At 40.3% G+C, this 23,208-nt stretch overlaps 1 protein-coding gene across 17 annotated transcripts in view; it reads left to right on the forward strand.

Moving 5' to 3' along the window:
• The window catches only part of LOC107998119 (ras GTPase-activating protein raskol), a 302,632-nt gene that overhangs the window by 144,736 nt on the left and 134,688 nt on the right, over positions 1–23,208 (forward strand). For 7 of the 17 annotated variants that reach the window (XM_062072909.1, XM_062072910.1, XM_062072900.1 and 4 more), the window contains 2 exons: positions 9,647–9,760; positions 14,531–14,599. The exons of 6 other annotated variants lie outside the window; for them this stretch is intronic. In XM_062072909.1, the coding sequence (XP_061928893.1) occupies positions 9,647–9,760; positions 14,531–14,599 (183 nt within the window). Of the gene's footprint in view, positions 1–2,864; positions 3,557–9,646; positions 9,761–14,530; positions 14,600–23,208 lie in introns of those variants that run through there. 4 more of the 17 variants (XM_062072904.1, XM_062072907.1, XM_062072920.1 and 1 more) reach the window with 3 other exon arrangements.

Raw genomic sequence — 23,208 nt, forward strand, 5'->3', positions numbered from 1 at the left:
CCGTAAAAGAAAAAGAATGCGTATTATTTCAGATACTGAAAGCGAAACCGAAGTAAAAGATAATGAAAATACCGTGAAAGCAGTATCCCTTCACGTAATTATTTCACTGTTTTTCATAATTATTTTAAAAGATCACTTATTACAAGGAGTAAACATATCTCGAAGGAATTTTCTCTTTCAATTAGCTGAAGAATTGGGCAACGACCATCACGATGAACGAAATAACTTCAATTCATCGTCCGGAATCCAATTATATTTCCATTAAATCTACGTACGCGGAAAGTGTACCATTCAAGATAGAGTTTACATGTTAAAAAAAAATATATCAAAGTCGACGGTATAAATAAAAATCCACCTATTTTAAATGAATAATTTACAAAAAAAATTGCATTTTAATATATAAGACGGATTTCAGTAAAAAAAAAAAAAGAAAGATATATAGTCAACGTATACCGTAAATCTAGCGTTAACCCGTAACCCAGTCTCGACTTACTTCAGTAGATAGATGAAGTTCTCGGTGGCGCGTCTACCTCGCCTCGTTCTCGCTCGTCGACCCTAATTTCCCTATTGTTCCGTCGCTTTGCGATTTTCATTTCCTCGTTTTATACCTCGGGACTCGGTCAATTACTCCCCGTCTCGCTCGATCTCGCGGAAGAGAGGAATGAATGGTAAATTCAATTGTGCCAAGTGTGAATTTCTCTCCAGAAAACGCGTCTCCGTAAACTCTGTTTAACCGTTAATCGCAAGTGACCGTAATATGTGCTTAGAGTTGCCTTAGAGCAACCATGAGCAAAGATGAGCACGCGTGCCCGTTTGAATTTTCACGAAGCGTTGAGAATTATCCGTTTATTTCTTCTCTCTCTCTCTTCCGTGCAAACAGCACGATTGACCCAAACCTGTCTCCTGTATGCGCAAATTTTTCCCGCCATTTAACCATTTTCATTGCGCAAATGCAATTATACGCGGATAATAAATATAGAAGAAAGTTTAAGAGGAAGATGATACTCGAAGATACTCGTAAAAAGTTTAATACGTACGAAATAAAAATTTCGATGGTAAATCTCTGGTATTGCCTACCAGTTTCTCTCATCCCCTCCTCTCTCTCCTTTCGATTGCGCTATCTCTTTTGTACAATCGGAATAAACGGACGATTCGAGGCGAACGATTGCTGATTAAATATAATTAATTATATATTCGTTTTCGCGATACATTTCGAGCGCGCGTGGGTTCTGCGAACAGTCACGATGTGTAATAATCGTGTAATTGCGGAATTTAAAGTTGAGCTCTCCCCATTGGACGAACGGGGACGCCTGGCTTCCCTTTTAAACGATCGTTTAGGTCGTCGCCATCGTGGTTCCGCGCATGCGTGGAAAGAGATACGGGGATCACGGCTCGGTAACCTTGAACGACTGAAACACCGCTCCGGTACACCACACACGTTCACTATCGGTATCTGCTGCGTGATTCAGCTCCAATTTACGAGGAGAGACCGACTATCGAAACAATTTTAAAGCGGGACTCGGCCGAAATCGTTGAACGAGAAGGGCAGAAAGCCGTGAAATGTCAACAACTTTCCATCGATTTTAATCCATAAATATTTCCCTCTGCGTAATTTTCTTTTCCAAACGAAAAGTTGACGCGACAACGACCTCTAACGATAATGATTCGCAATCGTGGTCACGCTCGGTTCAATCCCCCTCCCGTTTATTTTGGAAAAGCAAGTTCCTGCTAGGCGGGGCACTCTTATCTCAACCGACAACCGCGTATCCTCTATTTTTAACGAAGAAATTCAGCAAAACGGTTCACTCGGCCTTCGGCGGAGCCGTCTAGATTTAATCGTCAAGGCCGCGCACATATATTTAATTAAATCGACGCGCCAATTAGAGAGTGATAATAATAACGATAATGATAACGATAATAATTAGTAAGCTAAATGCGCGTGCGCGTTTAAAGTAAATATTCCTAAATATTCAAAAACGAAGTTTCGAAGAGTCCAAGTCTTCGATGTCCTTTTCCTCGATGCAAATTTCTAATTATCACGTATATTTGTACATCGATCAATACTAAGTCTAAGCGGGTGTCGCGCAAATTACAAGGCAAAGTGTTTCGTATTTAAGAAAAATTGCAAGCAATTATCGAGATGGAAATGACGGGTCTCGTTGAGCGCTCCTCTTGACCGTTTCGCGTGAATTTCACCGATAGGAAACGGAAGTTGGCCGCGTTGTGAAAGCAGAGGAGATCCCGTTGAATATTTATAACCCTGTCCGTTAATATAACCGTTTGGCGAACCGTTCCTTCGCTATTGTTACGAAAAATATTTTTTCCTCTCTCCATCAACATTTTTACGCGCTCATCCCGTGATCTCGCTTTTATAAGATGGATTAAAACGAACACGTCCCATTTATCGAGACAAAGTGTACGTATAAAGTTCCGTTTCAAAGATTACTTGGATCATTATTTGTTTATTTTCAAGAAATAAAAATTCTCCTTCCTCCACGAAGGCGTATAAATATAATATTTCGAATCCAAGACAGACTCGCTGATGAGATTGCACGGTGGAAGCCGATCGTCGTTGAGCTCGGTTTTTCCAGGCCGCGAGTAAAATCGTCGTTTCACTCGATTTTCCTCGGGAGCCTCGTCCCCACCCGTCCCCGTCGACTCAACGACGGTCCCCGATTGGCGGCTGTTTCCAAGCTTTGACGAAACGGTCGCCCTCCTCGGCCACGCGAGGATGCGATAAAAAGTGCCGCTTCTCGGTGTCCTCCTCGTCTCGCGCGCGCCTCCTTCGCCTCCTCGATCGTCGCCCGCTTGCGAAATCGCGTGTTCCGGATAAAACGCTCCGTGGCATCGAGCCTCGACACTCGTGACCGAGCTTCTATCTCGTTCGTTCGTTCGTTCGTTCGTTCGTTCGTTCGTTCGTTCGCGTGTCTTTGGTGCGGTTGTTGCGAACCGTGGACGGGAGCACAGCTCGAGGCGGACTAATTATGGAAGCCTAATTTGAAACAACCGAGCTTTTCTCTCTTTCTTTATGTACATAATATATATCTCGGTGTTTGTTTCAACGAGGAGTATCATTCGTTACGAGAGTGTGAATGAATGGCGGAATTGGTTGCTGCGCGTCTCTCTTCGATTCGAAGTGACTCTTTGACTCGATTCTGGATTATTAATAAGAATAATAACGAATTCGATCGATGTGGGGAGAATTGGAGGATGGAACGGGCGCGTGATCGATCTCGTTGGCAAAGGAAAGGGAGTAGTGGAATTGTTGTCTCTGGGAGCGTGTTTCGATCATTGCTGCGATTTTTCTGCTCGATAGCGAGCGCGTCGATAATGGTTTATCCGGGGGAAGCGTCGATTAGCCCAGTTTCACTCGGTTAACCACGTTTGATACCGAGGATTCGTCGGTGGAGGAGGACACGTGATCGTTGCCTCGAAAATCGTGGTGGGATGTTCGCTATGAGCCGTAAGAAGGTGTGGAACTCCATCATGCGACGAAAGAGGAAGAATCATTTGGACCTGGGCGGCAAAGAGGAGAGCAGCGACTCGGGTAGCGTTTGTAAGTGAGATCGAGATCGCGCTTCTCCTTTCGTTGCTTCTGCTTCTCGCTTCTCTTTCTTTTCTCTTTCTCTTTTCTCTTCCCTTCCACTCGAAAAGCTCGCTCGGTCGAGGTGATCGATTTTAGAGGAAACGCGCAAGATTTTCTCTCAAGAAGAAGAAGAAGAAGAATGTTTGATTAATAAAACGAATGACAAATGTCAATGTTCTTGCATGTTCACGTTGATAATTAACCGTATCATGAATCATATTTCCGCGGAAGGTTCTTGTTGACGCATCGTATCTCCAGGATATGGAGAAATGTGTTCTCTCTATCGCCAGACTCGGCTCGTCGTTAAAAATCGCGTTAATCGTTAATCAGAATTTTGACTTCTAATCGTTAATTAGAATTTTGACTGGTTCGAAATGTTCAAGCTTCAACTTGATTCAATATCGACTTGATCGATTCGTAGGTTTCAAATAAATTTTCTCCATCAATGCACCCATTTTCGGACAATTATCTCCTCGATTGGACTTGCTCCATTTCTCGAAAGCCTTCGTTCGAAAATGTTTTCCACGAAAATGTTGTCGAGAAAGCTGCGACACGATCGCGATATTTTTGCGGAAATGAAAACCGCAGCCCGCCTGTCTCGCCTGTCATTAAAACGCCGTGGCCTTTTTCCCGCCGTGTGTGCGTCGCATGCTCTTCTCTTTCCAGTTTAACTCGTTTCTTCCGTGTTCGAATATATATTGCGACGTGTGTCGTCTATGAATAGCGTCTTACTTAAATGAACGAATTACGAAGTTTCTAGATATTAATCACGGAGGAAGAATCGCGCTCGAACGATCACTCTCATCGTTTGGATGATAATATGCTGTCGAATGCTTCGATTTTTTAATCTCATTAATCTGAGTTTGAAATAGCAATGGAAATATTGCATTATATTATAATATTGCAAATATTATATTTTTGAGTTTTGTGAGCATGGATTACGGTAGCGTGATTAGTTGGAGCGAAGATGACCTCGTTGAAATTATTTCTATTCGTTAAGGAATTGACGATACGAGAGGAGGAAAATAGAGCAGAGAATGAAAATATCGAACGACGTTTCTTTCTTTCTTTTCTTTCTTTACACGTGAAGATACGTGAAACGATTGAAATATAAAAGTTTTCTACGTTCACTCGAAATTAGCCAAGAGATTCACTCATCGATCGAATAACAAACCTTCGAGAACGCGGGATCAAAACGCTCGACGTCTCTCTTTAAAATCAATTGCGCCCTCCCTCTGGCGGCCACAAACGGCACTGGCGATTGCCCAACAAAGGGGAAAGGTTCGAGAATGCTCGCGTGAAATTTTCATTTCCATTTCATTCGGAAAGGAACGGCGTGTAAAAGCGCCGCCACGCGCATCATCGCGTGCGAGAAGGGGTTGGTGAGGAGGGCCACGCGACATCTGGCGGAACATGGCGCGGGGAGAGGAAATGGCGAGGAGCAGGATCGAAGGGGAGGGGAGAAACGCCGACACCGGAGGATTTTAATTGAAACGTCCGTACATTTAATTAAAAATCACTGTCGAGCTGGAATGGAATCGAGGCGTCGCGTCCATCGCCGAGCTTTTTCGAGGATCGCGATGGATTCTGAAATTCGCGGCGAGAGAAAGAAATAGTTTCGAAGCTATTATAATTATTTTAATCTACGCACAAAGCTTATTCGTTTTCGAGAAATCGTAATTAGCATATCGTAGAGAAAATAAGAAAAATGTCGTCCTGATGCGCGCGAGAATTTAGACACCAGAAATCGTTTTATTATACCCCTTTCTGTCACAATTATAGTACACGCGTTGAAAATGGCTCTTTTCCTTCCAAATTAAAAACATTCCTTCCTGATGGACTTGGTTCCATCAATCAGGTTGAATTTATTAAAATTACGCGGTTTCGAAAATTTTTTTCCACTTGGTGTGTAAAGTTTTCCAAACGATGGATCTCGTTTCTGCCCCAGCAAAATTCGGGAATGGAAGGATTGTTCTGAACTCAACTCAACTCGAAAGATCGAGTTCCGAGAATGGAACTTTTGCGGACAAGGTCGAAGGAGGGGGGGAGAATAAAAGGATAGGACGCGGTGGTTGGCGCTTTGGTAACTCAAGGAGACAATGCCGGTAACGCGATCCCACGATGGCGTACTTCGGTTACACAGGGTATAACTTAACCATCGGGGTATAGTCTTGCTTAATTGCGACTTGCTGCGCCGCGGCTTGCTCGCCTCGAACTCGATTAGCCCCCGCCGTCGTACCGGTTCCAACCGTCCGCTAATTGCTCCGCTTTGGACCCAACCGTATCGGGGACACGGGCCTTCCACGGCCCGAGAAAAACAATTTTCATTCGCATTTTCGCCCATTTCGTATGCGTCGATATCGGCAGTTGTTATAGATTGCAAGTTGAATTTCGATCGCAGAAATTACAGTGATTAATTACAGCGAAACGGAGTAGTTTTCTTTCGTATTATCGATGTAGAATTTGAGGATAGAAGCACCTTTCGTGTAGACGAAACAGAAATGGTGGGTGGGATAATTATTCAATCTCGAAACGATATTTCTTTAAGACACGAAAAGAAACTTCGTATAAGTTATTTATAGTAGACGAGTGAACAAACGTTACAACGATAAATCATTTGTGAGATGAGTGACGCGATATTTGGCTTCCTCTTTTTTCTTTTCTTTTTTTAACGAGATTCGTTGTAATTTTTTTTCTTCCTCTGACACAGCATAGTTTACGACGTAAATAATGTCACTGCGTGTCATCTGCGATCGAATTAAAAAAAGGAGGGGGGAAGAAAAAAGATAAAGTTTTAAAAACAGTCGTGGAGTTACAGGCGGGAATAAATCCTATTTAACGATGACGAAATGAAATAACGCGAATTTATGACGCCTCTTTCGTTCCAACTTTTAGAAAAATCGTAATGAAAGTAAGTGAGATATCGAGAAGGAATAAAAATCTGTTGATTTATTAGTTTAAAACTCCAACGTTCGAGTTTCCGAAATATTTGCGTTTCGTCTTACCTTACATTTCCTAAACGCGACGAATTAAAAATAATTAAAACAGTTGGCGAGTATCCGGCTTTGTCCAGGTTCGTAGAGAAATAGAGAGAAAGAGAGGCAGGAATTAGTAATCCGCGAGATTTTATAAGCTGCCCCGTCAGCTGTGGGACGAGAGTAATGACCGCTTTGTTTCGACCGAGGTTTCCTCTTCCGCTTCCTTCCTCTTCGACTTCTCTTTCTGGTCGAACGATCGCCAACCTCTCTCGACATCTGTCGTTCCCAACAGGAAGTCTGCCTCTCGGTGGAAAAGCCTCAGACATTCGTCCGATTTTTCCCAACAAATTTTTCTCCCAGACGAATGGAAATTCCCAAGCAAATTCTCCTCCTTCGATTGTTCTTCTCTCCAATCCAATCTTTTCCCCTTCTATTTTTCAATCCTTTTTTCCAAACAGATATATATATTTTTCACGATCAACATTTTGAGATAGAAAATTCGAATCCCTCCTCATCCCGGATGAGCAAGATCGCATTTTCAGTCCTCGATTTTTCAAAAAATATATACGTGTACATGTCGAGAAGGAAATATCGACGAAGAATTATTAACGCGTTCGAAGAAGAGGGCGTTACGTTGGGATCGGGTTAGGTCCATCCTTTGCCTCCTCCTACGTTTGTCGCATGACTCAACCTCCTTGTACGGCCGGTTGATGCTCTTCACCGACCACACCTTTGCTCCTTCCTTTCCGCTAAACTCGTCTCTAATTACTCGCGCTACAACCGTAATCATCGCTCTTCGTCCTATTTATCTTTTTTTAGAAAATAATAGCGAGAGTAACGCGTCACGATCGATGGAATAATCCGAAGAAGAAAGAACTCGAATGCGTTTCTCTTCTCTATTCCCATTCTTATAAAATCTTATTTATTACATTTCGAGAAGAGCGAATTAAGAGCGGTTCGACGAAGCACGTTGATTAATAAGGTTTGCGAGGCAGCCCCAACTGCTGCAGGTTTCATCATCCCCCTCCCCTGTTCTCGAGAATACAGTTTTCGAGTTTAATGGGATAAACGGAAACTGGATGACGGGAAAGAAAGTTTAGTCGAGGGAGGAAATTTAATGTATGAATGGTTGGCTGGAACGTTTAACATCCCGCGTTACAAAACGAACATCGAGTTTTTAAGTTTTTGACGAACGATATTCGACCCGCTCCGTGTGGGAATTCCTGAATGGGTGGCGGGTAATTGTAATTCATCGGCCGTCGAATACGGAAAACAGCTTTTAGTGGTAATGTCAACGCGATACGCGCGGAATGTTGATGAACCTTCCATGTGCAGTGGTATGTAGATTCAGAGAAGTCGAGTATTCGATTTCTTAGTCGGATCAGATCTTCAACGTCTAATATGCGTAACATCGAAAAATCGAAAGAACTCCACTTCTTAATCCAATCAGATCTTGAATATAATATACGTGATATCGTTGTTGAAAAATCTTTTCCAAGCAAAAAAAAGAGTCGAGTATTGGACTTCGAATCAGATCTTCAAGATAATATACGTAACATTGTCAAAAAATTTTAAAAGAAAATTTTCTTAGAAAAAAAAAAGATTGGAATACTTCTTAATCGAATCAGGTCTTGAACATAATATACGTAATATTGTCGTCAAAAAATATTTTCTAAAAGAAAATTCTCAAAAAAAAAAAAATATATGTAACATTGTCGTCAAAAAATTTTAAAAGAAAATTCTCTTAGAAAGAAAAAAAGATTCGAATATTCGATTTCTTAATCGAATCAGATTGAATATAATATACGTAATATCATCGTCGAAAAATCTTTTCCAAAAGAAAATTCTCAAAAAAAAAAAAAAAAATTCGAATATTTGACTTCTTTATTCGAATCAGATCTAGAACATAATATAGATAACATCATCGTCGAAAAATCTTTTCCAAAAAAAGAACTTCCTCCAGGAAGAAAAAAAAAAATCGAATACTTCTTAGTAGAATCATATCTTCAAGATAATATACGTAAAATTGTCGTCAAAAAATTTAAAAAAAAAAATTCCCTTAGAAAAAAGAAAGATTCGAATACTCGACTTCTTAATCGAATCAGGTCTTGAACATAACATTATCGTCAAAAAATCTTTGTAAGAAAAATGAGTCGAATATTTCTTAGTTGAATCAAATCTTCAATACAATATATATAACATCATCAAAAAATCTTGAAAAAAAATTGTCCAAGAAAAAAGGAATCGAGTACTAGACTTCTTAGTCGAATCAAATTTTCAAGATAATACACGATAAAAGTTCTCCAAGAGAGAAAAAGAATCGAATACTCGACTTCTCAGTCGAGTCAGATCTTGTGTATAATACGCGTGAAAAAATTTCTTTTCGAAATTGGAAATTCTTGGAAATGTGGAGGCGGGGAGACGCGTGTTGTCGGATCGAAGAAAAGGAAAGGTCCTCGAGGCTTGTCGAAATTGCTTCTCACAGCGGTTGAAGGGAGTGGAAATAATAACTGTAACGCGATGAGAACGGGCGCGAATACAATCGAACCGTGCACGTGTGGGCCATCGAGCATCGCGAATGAATGGCGGTTCGATGTGTTGGTCGCGGTCGAGATTGTTTCAATGCGCGTTTCCGTGTTTTGCGGCTCTCTCTTATCCGCGAGGAGGGCTCTCGCTTCGCGTTCGCGATGAATGCGAGTAGAGTAAATTGGGCGAGGAATTTTTTCTTTTCATTTCGAGAGATGTTGCAAGATGTCGAAATTCGTGATCTCTCCAAATGGGGAAGAGGAAAAGTGTGCGTGAAACGTGTCGTGAACGTGGTACACAACGGAGTGTATGATTTAACGTTATGAATATTTATTAATCTTTTATTACTTGTTTTTCCAATTGCACACGCAATTCTTTTCTAGCTTGTTTCTTTCTCCATTTTCTTGTATATCACAGCTATATATATATATATGGTTAATCATATCGCCATTTCTTTCTTTCATCCTTTTCGCTAATATAAATTTTGCCTCTAATTTAAGCACTCTAACTGCGCTGCAAAGGTATTGTTGTTGAATTGATTGTGATGTTTGTATAGCGCCGTTGCTAAGAAGGGTTTCCACCCTTCCAAGAAGAGGGTTGCAACAGAGACATACTTTGGATCCCGAATTGTCCTCGTTAAGCGAACACGATCCCAATCGTCTTATCGAGTGTAAGTGGGTCATTACGAACACTAGTTTTTTTTTTCTTTTTCATTTTTATTTATTTATTTGTTTGTTTATTTTTAATTATAAGTGCAATTACTTAGAGTAATCGAAAGAATCGACTAGTTATCCACGTCTCTCTATAGAATCCTCTTACTTTCTTCGTATACCTCTTTCCCTTTTTTTCTTTCTTCGCAAACATGGACGATGACGTTGATTTCGACCTAAGTTTCGTTCTCATTTCCCTGTTTTCCTTAGTGCATTTCTTGATCTCTTAGAGCGTAAATGTTGAGTAATCGAGTATTGGTTGTTCAAATCTTGAATGAGTGGTTGATTTACGAAAAAGCATGTCGTAGTTAAGGATATTTTGTGTATCATAGACTTGGATATCGAGCACGAAATGTATTCGAATGAAAACCGCGTTTCAAAAATTTTTTGAATGCGTAAAATTCGCACAAATAAAAAAATTAATCGCAAAGCATGAGTTCCATCATTTCCCGATTTCCCGAACGACGATGATTTTTTCTGTAATCGTTCACAGAAATTTACCGTTTAATATAACGATTTATATATTCAACATTCCTGAAAAAACTGGAAAACTGCCAAACTTCTCCTCATTGACAAATCACGATCCAGAAAAAAGAAACAAGAGCGAAGAGAAACATCGATTTATCATAAACTCCCCTTCTCGTTTCGAAAAGCGAATCCATCATCGTCATCCTCGTTGCCTATAAAAACTATCCTTCGATCCAAAAAACAATTTCTTTTCAGGAATCGACAAACAGACGTCGCGACCCAGTTTCGAGACGCGATAAAGAAAGGAGAGAAAGAGAGAAAAGAAGGAACCAAAACCCTTCCAACCCACGCCTAATCTTCTCGAAGAACGAACGAGCGTTCCCTTCCCCACTCCTTGGAGACTCCTTGTTTTTCGGTTCGCCGATGTTTGCCGCGAGAAGATCGGTTGCTTGGAGGCGGGCCAGCCTCCGATATTTTCGTCCCCTCGATCGGAAACTGGTGCAACGGGAGCCGCAATACGGAATCCCTATGCGGGCCGAACTCCCCCCGCGTTTCCACGCAAAAGGAATTTTCCATGGCGACGACCTATATCTCCGCGAACCTGGTTGCAACCTTGGTCCCCATTCACTTTTCTCCCCCGAGTTAACCTCCTCCCCTCCGTGGAGGATCCTTTTTGTCTTCTTTCTTCTTCTTTTTCTCCGTGCAACCGGATCGTCGCTGCCCCCGTTTCGGGTAATCCGCGTTGGAAAGCTGCGCTGACGGATCTCCGTGCGATGCACCGTTCTTTATCACGTCGACTGTTTTATGGGGGGTGAAAGTAGAAGGATTTGTTTTAATTTTTTACCATTCTTACGAAAATATATGATAATCGTGATATCGACTTTTTCCTTTCTATAACACGTTTATTTTCTCGAACGAAGCGGCAAGCTTCCTTCGGAAAACTTGGCGTCGTTATCGTTGACCCGTTTTTCGTATCTCTCCTAGCACGCGTGAGTAAAAATTATTTACATGTCGATAACGTATTTCTATCCCACTATTCCCAGCGTCTTATCTCTCTTAAAAAAAAAAATACCACTGTTTCGCATTTTAATTATCCTCCGTTCCATTATCGCTTTATTCAGAATATCTTCAAAGTGACTTCCATTCGTTTCTAAAGGAAAAATATCGCGTGTAAATATCTCTAGAAAATTTTTAATGAATACGACGTTAATTCCATGAATTAACGAACGGATTAAAATCATGGAAAACTTTTTCGCTTTATGGATATATTCATCTGTACTCGATCGAGGGGAAGGCGAAGGAAAATCGATCCGACGATTGAATTTGACGATTGAAAATGTGGCGCGTTCCAGAAGAAAGCGTTCCACAAAATCAACGACTCGTTTCTCGCTGCTCGTACGCTTTGCGAACTGAGAACTCAACTCGTTTGTGCGCCGTTGAAACGTTTGCACGAGGAGGAGGGGGCGGGGGCGCGATAGGCGAGAAAAATTGTGCGTGAACGCACGGGACGAGGGAAGTGGAGCAGCCTCGTGGAAATTGGAGGAGGCTTTCACCTTTCGGTTACGCAAAAAAAAATAAAAAAGGAAACAATGAACCGCGCACTTCTGATCCACCGACGACAAAAAGGTGTGAGAATCGCATTCAACGTGTCTCTCTTGAAGAAGAAGAAGAAGAAGAAGAAGAATCGAATTTGTAATTTACGATTACGCGGTACAATTGTTGGTGAAAACGAGCTTCAGGAAGAATGGAGGATATTTCGATTTTCTATTTTTTCACAACGCGTAGCCTGGTTTAAAGCGTTTGAAACTCGTGGCACGCGCCGACCTATTTATATTTATTCCATGATCAACTCGCTTCAACGGCCAAGTCCTTGGTACGCAGTTTTGTGGAAAAAGTTTCAAGTATAAGCGCAATGAACGGAAAATAGTTTATTGATACTCGTCTCGGATGCTTGAACAAAATTCTTTGATGAATTATTCAAGACTGCCGCGATGTCTTTATCGAGCTTCTCCTCCTTCTTAATTACAAAAATGTCAACGTTTAGGGGCAGAAGAATCTCCAAATGATCCTTTTTCGATGATCCTTTAAATAAATCCTTTTACATCCCAGGAGGGATTTTTTTAAACTCGTATGAGAATATAACGATAATAAAAAAAAAGAACACAAAAGTCAATATTTATTTCTAGACGGATTTAAAGATAACTGAAAAATACGAAATCGTGCGAAACGCAGTTACGACGGAAACTATTCGAAACGGAAGCTAGATTCGGCCCTTAAATTCGTTGCAACTCGACATTGTTCGCGCGAACAATGGCAATTTCTACTTACAGAGATCCCTCTCCTCTCCTCTCCTCCCCCAAGTCCAAATTTACAACGTTTGATCGAAAAACCGAATCAGGGGTTGGACAAACAGCAATTCGATCCCTTGGCGGGTAAACAACAACGATATCCCGCGCGATGGAAAATCAATTTTCGACGAGTCAGTGGACGAAGCAAAAGTCAAAGGTGAATTAATTAACGGCGACCCGGTTTTCGTTCCGGTGTACACTGCGGGGCGTTGCTGGCAAATAAAGCGTCGTATTTCGCACGAAGCGACGTCTATCTAACAACTTTTATCGAGCACGAGTCCCTTTCGGTTCCTCCTCGATTACCTGGAAATAGCTTCCCTTTTCCCTCCCCAGAAATTGGCTCGTTACATTTTTTCTTTTTTCGAGGAGCTTGAATAACGTAGCCGAAGGATATCGATTTTTTAAAAAAATGGGGGAAAAATTGGAAACGAAGAGTTGTTGTTGCGGCATTGATTTGCGGCAAGTTATGCGTGTGAAATTCTTTCTCTCACCTTTCACATTTCTTGGGAGAAATCTCCAACGCGTTCACGTCATCCGCATTGAAAGGATGAAATAATTCCATTAGCGAATCTATTTCTTCGATATCTTGGAAATCTTCGTTTTAAATTCAAGAAGAAGAAAAAACGTTCCGCTCCACAATTGGAAGACAATGCTCTCGTATTTCTATATCCATCCCGAGGAAAGGACGAATCAAACCCAGAGAGAGAGAGAGAGAGAGAGATAAAAATAGAATCTTAATTACAGGCGATTACAATGGCGCAAGGTTTTCCAATTAAACGGCGCGATACATCTGCGCGATAACGGTTCAATTAATCCAGCGCGCATATATCATTATCCTCCTCTTCTCCTCTCGATCCTTGGAACGAATTGAGAGTTAATTGGTCCCGATGTATCCCGGAGATTCGAGGTTGTTTAACGATTGTTCGCGGCGGAAAACCGCGAATTATCGCGATCGATCCGATAAAGATGATCGCGGTCTCGTCGATTCTTCCCTCGCGCACCGCCGTCCGGTTCACACGCGAGTGGATCGCGTGCTCGCACCTGTGCGCGCCTCGATTATGCACGCGCTCGTGAAATTGTTATTAGGCGGTAATAAATTAACGCTAAATTAAAGCGGATGAGTTCCGATCCGTTCCAGTTTGTCGATCTCGCTTCCAATTTTCCCCAAGTCGTATTATTGCACAGGGGCGAGAAGTGAAGAGTGTGGAAAATTTCCTCTTGTATCTGTCAAAACTTGTGAAATTTAATTCCACGTATTCCGTTTATTTTTATCCTTCTTACTTGATACTCGCCTAAAATATTTTCTTGGTGGAATAAGCGCGTTGTTTCGACCGTGTCGATTCTGCTCGGCTCTGTACCTGGATCGGACAAAGGGACGGCGAAATTGGTTTAATCGACGGGATTGTCCCCACTCGAACGGTCACTCGATAGTGTATCGCGCACTTGACCCGAGTGCGCAGGGTTCAATGGAAACGCTTTCATTAATTTTCGAGCGACTCCGCTCCTACGACTCGTGTTCGAGAGATCGGGGAGGGGGAGAAAGAGTCACGCCAAACGGATGTTCGAGGGTGATTGTTTCGAGTGCATTTACGAACGTGTTCGTCCGCGTCGTTGACAAACTTAATGGACACTTAAATCTTATCGATTAAAAATTTCTTTCCTCTCTTCGTTCAAGCGTAGTAAACTCTTTGTGCATGCAAGAATCGATTAACGAGCGAAGGTAGTAAATTTTGTGCATTTTTCTACTTAGCGTTCGATAAAAAGTTCTATAATTTTTAATATTTGTAAAGATCTATATATATATTTTTAATCGAAACAAACTAAAAATTGTACGTAATTGCAGAAGGGGAAGATTTGTTTTTTCGGTGGGAGAGAAGAAATGATCGTGTGACCTCGTTTCTTTTTCTGTTGCAGGTGAGTTAAAGTCCTTGTCCCTGCCGAGAGGATTTCCGCCGGAAATAACGGTTAAGGAGGACGACGAAGGTAAAGAGCGGTTTAATCAAACTTGATTACGATTGTTCCACGCGTTTCTTCTTCGATGATCAAAGATATTCCAAGATTTTTCTTACACGAGGAGTGTCGCTCGTATTGTATATATTTAATAAACGCGTCGACCTTGCGAAACGATTTACATAAAATGTGATGATCGCGCCAATAATTGGGGGGAAATTGCGTCGAAAAACGTGTAATTCCACGCGACACGAATTTCGAAATCTCGAAACGAGTGGATTGCGTGCTCGAAAAAATAAAAATAAATAAATAAATAAATAAAGAAAAATCGTTTATCGGGGTCGTACCGATTTTTTCTTTTTTAATATCTCTTTTCCTTTTCATCGATTCTTGTCGACCATATCTTACTTTGTTTGCTCGCGCATTCTTCTTTTTTCTCATCGCTAAGATATTTTTAAAAATAATATTTCGAGAGTCGGTTGTTTCGTTGACCGATTTTCGTCGAGCACGTGTCGTCGTGAAGCGCTTCTCGACGTTTTATTTTCGTTGGACAGAGAAAAAAGAGAGAAGCTAATGACATCACAAAAAGACGTAATTCTGAACTTTTTTTTCCACGCAACTCGTTCGCCCGAGCGAAGAACCGAGCGTCACACCTGTGCAAATATTTTTGAAAAAAAAATGTTAACGCGGATCGAAAAGAGATCCTTTTGATTTTTAAACTTGGCCGATTTTATCGTACGCGCGTGTGAAAGATTATACGTGTTCGCGATATCACTTGGGGATAATTTAACCTCGTTTCGTACGTGGTAAATCTGCAAAACGAGCCAGAACACCTGTGATAGTATTTCTCGTAATTGCACGGCAAACCCGATACTAATTTGCGCGAAGCTTTTATTTCTGCGAGCTGGTGGAATGTTACAAAGTGGCATGGCGAAACTGAGAGTCGTATCGATGGAGGGGACTTTCTTTTCTTTTGTTTCCACGAGTTCCAAGAGCAACAAATGGCGGACAATTTTTAAACGAAAGCACCGCTGTCTTTCCTTCCCCTTTTCTTTTCCCTTTTCTTTTCGAACAAGAAGAAGAAAATCGGACGCGTCGTTCGTTAACGAGTTAACGAATCTTCCATCAAGCAACGGTGACGAGCAAATGGAAATCCTTTCCTTCTTCTTGTTTCTTAAGCAAGCTTCGATCGAAGAGGAGGCAAGCAGCGTCTCTTTGTTCGTCGAGGCAAATTTGCCATCTCGAAAGGAAAGTTTCTTTCCTTTGAACGTATTTTTCACTTATCCTTCATTTCCTTTCGCGTAACAACTTTTCCTTTCGTCTCCCCCTTTTCTGAAGGATCGCGTGATCCTCGCGAAATAATAAGTTCGCTCGCAATTATAATGGGGAGCGCGAGACGTACAGTAATTGTCCCTCTCGATAATTTTTGCAAACTCGTGAAACTCGTTTTTAATCTTTGCAACCAGCTGCAATCCGTTCGAGTGTTGCGTCAATTTTTCCCTTTTTTTTCTTTCACGCGATTTCATTTCTCGATAACGCTCTGCTTTTGAAATATTTTCCAAAGTATTCCCGATCGATCTTTATGGTTATTATTATTACGCTTGTCCCGTGCTTTATTTGTTTACGCTGTCTCGGCCGGTTTGCCCAACGACCATTGATTATCAGCCTTAACACCGGCGTAACGGCCTGTTTATGAAATAATAAGATCCTTTTCCATTTCTCGAAATCACGAGACGAGATTTTTCTTTCAACCACCGTTTTCTTGATCTTTATTCCGTTCGTGGAATAAACGATTTATTTAAAAGCGAATTTCTTTCGTTCTTTTTCTTTTATTAGCTGCGCAAATAAGTTCTTTCTTCAAAGGTTTAATCGGATAAATCGGTTACAAGCGAATTATCTGTTAATTAATTTCGGGAAAGAAGGATAAATTTCGAGCTCTATAAAAGCATTCTAAATTCAGTTGGCACTTTTTACGTCCAAAACAATCTAAAAACTGTGACTCGAGATGAGTTTGCTTCCGCTTTCGCTTTCGAATTATTCAAAATTCTCATCGAGATAAAACCTCCGGAACGCCTCGTTTAGAAGATATGGCAAGCAAAATGTTGATTTATTCCATTAGCCGTGCAACGAGCTCTTTCCCTTTTCTTTTCCGAATTCAAGATCTTATCGCATAAAAGATTGCTTCAATCGGATAGATATCATTTGTTCTCGATCGTTCTGGGTCGGATTTTCGACTCCTCCGACTCGGTCGTCTTTCGAATCAAAATTTCCCGCTTTAAATCTTCGCTACGAGTTTTTCTCTCTCAGTGGCGTGCATCTCGATAGCTTCGACAGCCGATCTCCTAAGCTGGAATGCAAAGAGTAAGCAGCGACGTGTCGCTCGAAATTGTTGCACGGGATTGGAATCTCTCGTTCGTCCTTCGACTCGTTCGATTATCGGCATTATCGATTGCGTAAAAAAGAAAAGTAATAAAGTTTCACCAACGTGAAGATATTTCTTCATTCTTGGCGAAATATTGGCCAAGAATTACAACGCGTACGCGATAAGATATACCTTGCAATCTTTTTAAACAAGATTTTTGTGCTTTTGAAAATTTTGTATAAGTCGAATTTAGAATTCGTTCAAAAATATTTTTAAAGTATGATTCCAAAGCATGCAAGAAAGGAAAGAATCGCGTAATTTAATCCTTCGATATTTACCGCTTGTCAAAAATTTCTATATCGAAATCGAACACTGTATTCTCGATCGACCCGAACGATTCGTAAATTTCTAGAATTCCAATCGCCTTCAACACCCTATTAACCCTCACAGAAAGAGAGAAAAGAAATTGGAGAAAAACATCCTTTAACATCCTTTAAGTGACACCAATATCTGTCAAATCTTCTCGATTCGCGAGAAACGAAAGAAGGGTTCTTTCAAACGTTCAAGTAATTCGAGCTCGATCGAGAGTCGCGTAGAAGAAGAAAAGGGGAAGGTGGTTGTTTGCACGCCTGATAATTTTAAAATCGCTCTCTCGAAAGATCGAAAAAGAGGACGAAGAACTACGACACAGGGATTAGTAGAAAACACGAGTCTTTTCCAAGCTGGCGATCCTCGATATCAATTTCCCTCGTTGCGGTTAGAACGCGTTCACGTTCCACTGATTCGTCTGTCGCTTAATTATTCAAATACGCGGTTCAGCTCGCAGCTGCTTCCACCCTTCAGACCGAATAGAAACTCGTGCCTTTCCTTTCCACTTATATCTCTTTCCTTTTATATCTTTCTAACTTCAAATTTATCGAGTTGCGTTGTTTCTTTGCGCGCAATTTTTGAAATTATTCCTATCTCCTTTCTTTCTCTTTATGATCGCGCATTCAATCGATCAATCATTCAATCCCTCGATTCGAAAAGAGGAAAACAAACGAATACGTTCCCTGTTCTCAGTTAATGAAAAAACGATCTCCTTCTTCGTTAATTAGTTCTTTTAACCTTCTTCGTTAATTAGTTCTTTTAACCCTTTGCAGCTTCACACGATTCGAACTCGCGCGTTCGGTGGAATTTCTTACAGGTAATTTATGATTTCACACATAAATTAACTCATAAAGCTTTTATATTTTAATATCTTTTATATATATCTTTACACGTAAAGAAAAAATTATTGAGGTCTATATTGTTGTGCAATATTTTGTGAAGCAATTACCAAGATGCATCCTGATTTATCTAACGTTCTTTTATTGCATAATTATTTGCTTTGCGCATTATTTCATTAATAAATTCATCAAATTCAAATTGTATTCCTCGCGGTATATTTTTCGATTCTGTGGGTATTATCCATTTGGAATTTTCATCTTTTGCGATATCTTCAATTATCGCTTTCACATTCGCTATCTTATTTTTCGCCTTTTTATACCTCTTATCTTCATCACGGTTTCCTCTATCATCGAAAAATCAAAAACTCATCTTCACTTGAACTAATTAACTCGTTTCATGCTCGCAAAACCCAAAAACTTTGAAAATGATATTTCTATTCCCACGAGTGTCAAACTCGGACTGATGAAAATGTTGTCTAATTTGAGATGAAAAATCTAGCCATTTAATATTATTCCATATACTATCTCGTAAGATTATACGTAAACAGCTTAAGAAGCTATTATGAAGCGATATTCTAAAAAGATAAAACGTAAATAAATATTGTCGCCGTTCAAGTTGCCGAACTCATTTCATGCTGGCAAAACCCAAAAACTTTGAAAATGATATTTCTATTCCCACGAAACTCGGATTGATGAAGATATCGTCCAATTTGAGATGAAAGATCTAGCCATTTTAATTTAATATTATTCCATATACTATCTCGTAAGATTATACGTAAACAGCTTAGGAAGCTATTATGAAGCGATATTCTAAAAAGATCAAACGTAAATAAATATCGTGGCCACTGAAACGAATGGTTCCATTCGATCGAGATGGAAGGAACGCGAAGAAAAAGATTTGGAAATCGTGAACGCAATGAAATACATCCCCCTATGCAGGTTTGGTGAAAATTGTCAACCGGCTCGTCGTATTCGAATTCCTCGATCCAGAGCTCGATCGTGCATTGCAGCTGCGCGTGCGCGTGGCTCGGAATCGCGATGCGAGGATTCCAACGGCGGCCACCGCTTAGAATGTTAAACGAAACGGGTGGCAACGTCGAAGAAGAGTCGAGAGAGGATCCGATTAGCGTGGATTTCAACGAGATCCATAGGGATAACTCGAGGCGATCTTTCGTTCGATGAGCTCCTTGCGATTTCACACGCGAATTAACGTACGAAAATTTTATAGCTCGATATTCTGTGTGTATGAATGTTTTTACCTTCTCTCTTATCTTCAATAGAAGCAATCTTGTTTATTCCATGTTTACAAAAATATTGCCACTGATTAATTCAAACTCGGACTAGGATGCGGTTCGAGCCGATCTAATTTGAGAAAAGCTATTCGATAAAATATTGTTTTATGCTTCGTAAGATTATTCGATAGAAAAATGAAACGTAAATGAATATTCGAATCGCCTCATAGATTCGAATGGTGGCTGAGAGTCATCGTTCGAGCTCAAAGGAACAATATTTAATAATTCGTGGGTTTATTAAATATAGAAAGATGTAAAATTTGAACGTGATGCACGAAAGAAAGATATTAAACTCGTATTATTTGCATTTAAAAAGGACGACAGGTTAATTCTTCTTATCTTTCCAAAGACAGAAAAAATCGTCATTGAAAAACTCGTCTGTGCAACGATGCAATCCGAGGAATAAAGCAGATTTTTATTTAAACTCCGTATAAAATATCTATATCCATTATATTCATTAGATTGCACATATTTATGCATTTTGTTACAAGATTTGGACGGATCTAGATACGCATTTAGAACGCTCGAGCACTTTTTGAGCGAAATACTCGATTAAATTCTACGTATTTTTTTTTTCTCGCTCTCCAATATTATTTAAATCTACGATCTCTGTCCACGCGAAACGAATCCGTTTCTGGAACTCGCGTGTACACGTGAGACATTTTCTTTTTCTCCTTCAGAAGGGGAAAAAAAAAGGAGAAGGAAACGAAACTGTGTAGCCAGCGCGAACTCGCGTGTCGATTTAACGATAGAAAGCCCGTCCACGAGCGCCACTCGACCCGGCCTCTCGCCACGGAAACTTGGATAACTTGGCTTTTTCGCGCCACTCGTTAAACTTGCCCCAGATTTCGAGTGTTGTCTGCAAGCCGCGGACAATGCTGCGGATTCCGTGAATTCCGTGCAATTTTGCCGGGAAACGGGAGCGCGGATGATCGATCGTGGCCATCTTTCCAAAGAGAACGTTCTGAAACTGGCCAATTGTTTCCTGTTTGATCGAAGCAGTATTTCTTGACACGATTATTTTCAAAGTGAGCCGAACACTCGTCACGCTGTGTCGTTTAAAAGCAGTGTTTGGATTCTAGAAATCTAGAAGAAAAATGAAGTAAAATTTTGTTCGAGTTAATGTAATTCGAAGTTCAGTTTCACGTAATCGAATCCTGAACCATCGAATAAAATCTTCTTTACCCGAGATAAAGAGGCTTGAAACCGCAACTAGAAGGAAAAATCGTTATGATCCGACTTTCCATTTTCATTCATCGTCGAATCGAGTCGAGTCGGAATCAGTTTCATTCTCGTGAATGATGGAGCTTCGAATAAAATCTTCCAAGATAAAAGGAAAAATCGTTATGATCCGAGTTGAACGTTGGAATCCTCCTTCCCAAGTTTCTTGGGCCATGATTTCCCTTGCAAGTTCGAAGTCGATGGAAGTTGGCCGAAACGTGTATACGTTAACTGGTTTGTTGTGTAACTTTTGCCCGTATGGAAATTGGCATTGGTCCCTTTGGAAACGACGATTTCATTGATGTAACTACGTACAAGTTCGACCTCGGTCTCGACACCTCCTCCGTGGAAACGGAGAATTGGAGCCAAGCTCACAATGAGCGTCCCTGTTTTACGTAACGCTCGCCCCGAACAATGCAACTCTGTTTATCTTTTAGCGGCTGCGCGATACGCTCAGGTGTAATATGCGGTGTGTGTGTATGCATGTACGTGTATAGAAAGGATGGAAAGAAGAGGGAAAATCGGAGAACAATGAAGGGTGATGAGAGGCTGTGAAACAGCGAGCGCCTTCTGCTCGCGATTTTTCCATCGTTTTTTACTCTCGTCTCGTCCCAAGATTTGCAAATTTTTGATCGATCGAAATTTCAAAATACTTGCGTACAAATGGAAATAAACTTTTGTAAAATATTGTCTCAACTCGTTTTGAGTATAATATTTATTAATTTGGAAAAGCGAGGAATCTGGTAGGAAAAAAAGGAATCAAAAATGTATATTATTTTTAAGAGAAACATTGAATGTTCATTCATAATTAAACTTTATATATATAAGAATTTTCAAGCGACGGAGAGAAATCTAGTAGAAGAAACTGTAATTAAAAATATATATTTATAAAAATTATAGAAATGGAAATTCGAAAGGAGAATTCGTTGCAACTCGCTTTTGAACGTTCATTTATATATAATTAAACCTAATTATATATAACAATTATCAACTTGAAAAAGAGAAATCCAGCAGAAAGAAACTATAATTAAAAATATACGTATATAGAAAAATTCGAAAGAAGAGTACAAGATTGAACATTGAATGTTCATTTCAACCTAATATATATATAACAATTAGCAAGTTGGAAAAGAGAAATCTACTAAAAAAACGAATCGTAGAAATAGAAATTGGAAAGGAGAGTTTGAGATCGCTCATCGAGTCAAATCGAATAACTGTACGCTGTTGATAAACACGATTAATCGAGAGATAATATCCACCCGACTCGAACTTAATTTACACGAGTCTCTCGAGAAGCCACAGAAGCTCTACATACGCAATACCCCTTCCTCCACCCGAGTTTTCCGACCCGTCTCGAACGTTATTGTCGCGGGCCATGCCACAGCCGGCCCATTGTTAACCCGTATTTATGACGCGGCATGGCCCAGAGCCAGGTTAATGCGCCAAACTTACGTGGCGGCGTGTCGTGGATGCGGGCGTGCGAGCGCATCTGGTGCCGATCGCGTGTGCGTATATGTAGGTCGCGACTCTCCACCGATCCACTATTCTGCTCCGTTGCCGATATTCCTATGCGATCGATCCAAGTGTTTTGATCCGTTCTACCAGCTAATCTTTCAATAAGGAGAAGATGTAAGTAAAGGAAGCGAGGATTTTTCAATGTCGAGAGATTGGAAATTGAAGATTTATACGGAATTTAAGTAATCGAGATATTCCTACGCGAGGAATTTGTCTAAAGATGATTGTTCATTCGAATTATTTTGATTGTAACTTCTCAACGAAGAAAAGATCACGAATAAAGAAAGCGAGGATATCGAGAGATTAGAAATTGAAGATTTATATAGAATTATTTGTCTAAAGATTCGAATTATTTTGATTGTAACTTCTCAACGAAGAAAAGATCACGAATAAAGAAAGCGAGGATATCGAGAGATTAGAAATTGAAGATTTATATAGAATTATTTGTCTAAAGATTCGAACTATTTTGATTGTATCGACTGACTTCTCGACGAAGAGAAGATCACGAATAAAGAAAGCGAGGATATCGAGAGATTAGAAATTGAAGATTTATATAGAATTATTTGTCTAAAGATCGTCCGCCTTTCGATCAATCGATTCGAACTATTTTGATTGTATCGACTGACTTCTCAACGAAGAGAAGATCACGAATAAAGAAAGCGAGGATATCCAGAGATTGAAGATTTATATAGAATTATTTGTCTAAAGATCGTCCGCCTTTCGATCAATCGATTCGAACTATTTTGATTGTATCGACTGACTTCTCAACGAAGAGAAGATCACGAATAAAGAAAGCGAGGATATCCAGAGATTGAAGATTTATATAGAATTATTTGTCTAAAGATCGTCCGTCTTTCGATCAATCGATTCGAACTATTTTGATTGTATCGACTAACTTCTCGACGAAGAGAAGATCACGAGTAAAGGAAGCGAGGATTTTTCAATATCGAGAGATTGGAAAGATTTATACGGAATTTAAGTAATCGAGATATTCCTACGCGAGGAATTTGTCTAAAGATGATTGTTCATTCGAATTATTTTGAT

This window comes from Apis cerana, linkage group LG3 (genome assembly GCF_029169275.1).
Source record: "Apis cerana isolate GH-2021 linkage group LG3, AcerK_1.0, whole genome shotgun sequence".
NCBI lineage: Eukaryota > Metazoa > Arthropoda > Insecta > Hymenoptera > Apidae > Apis > Apis cerana.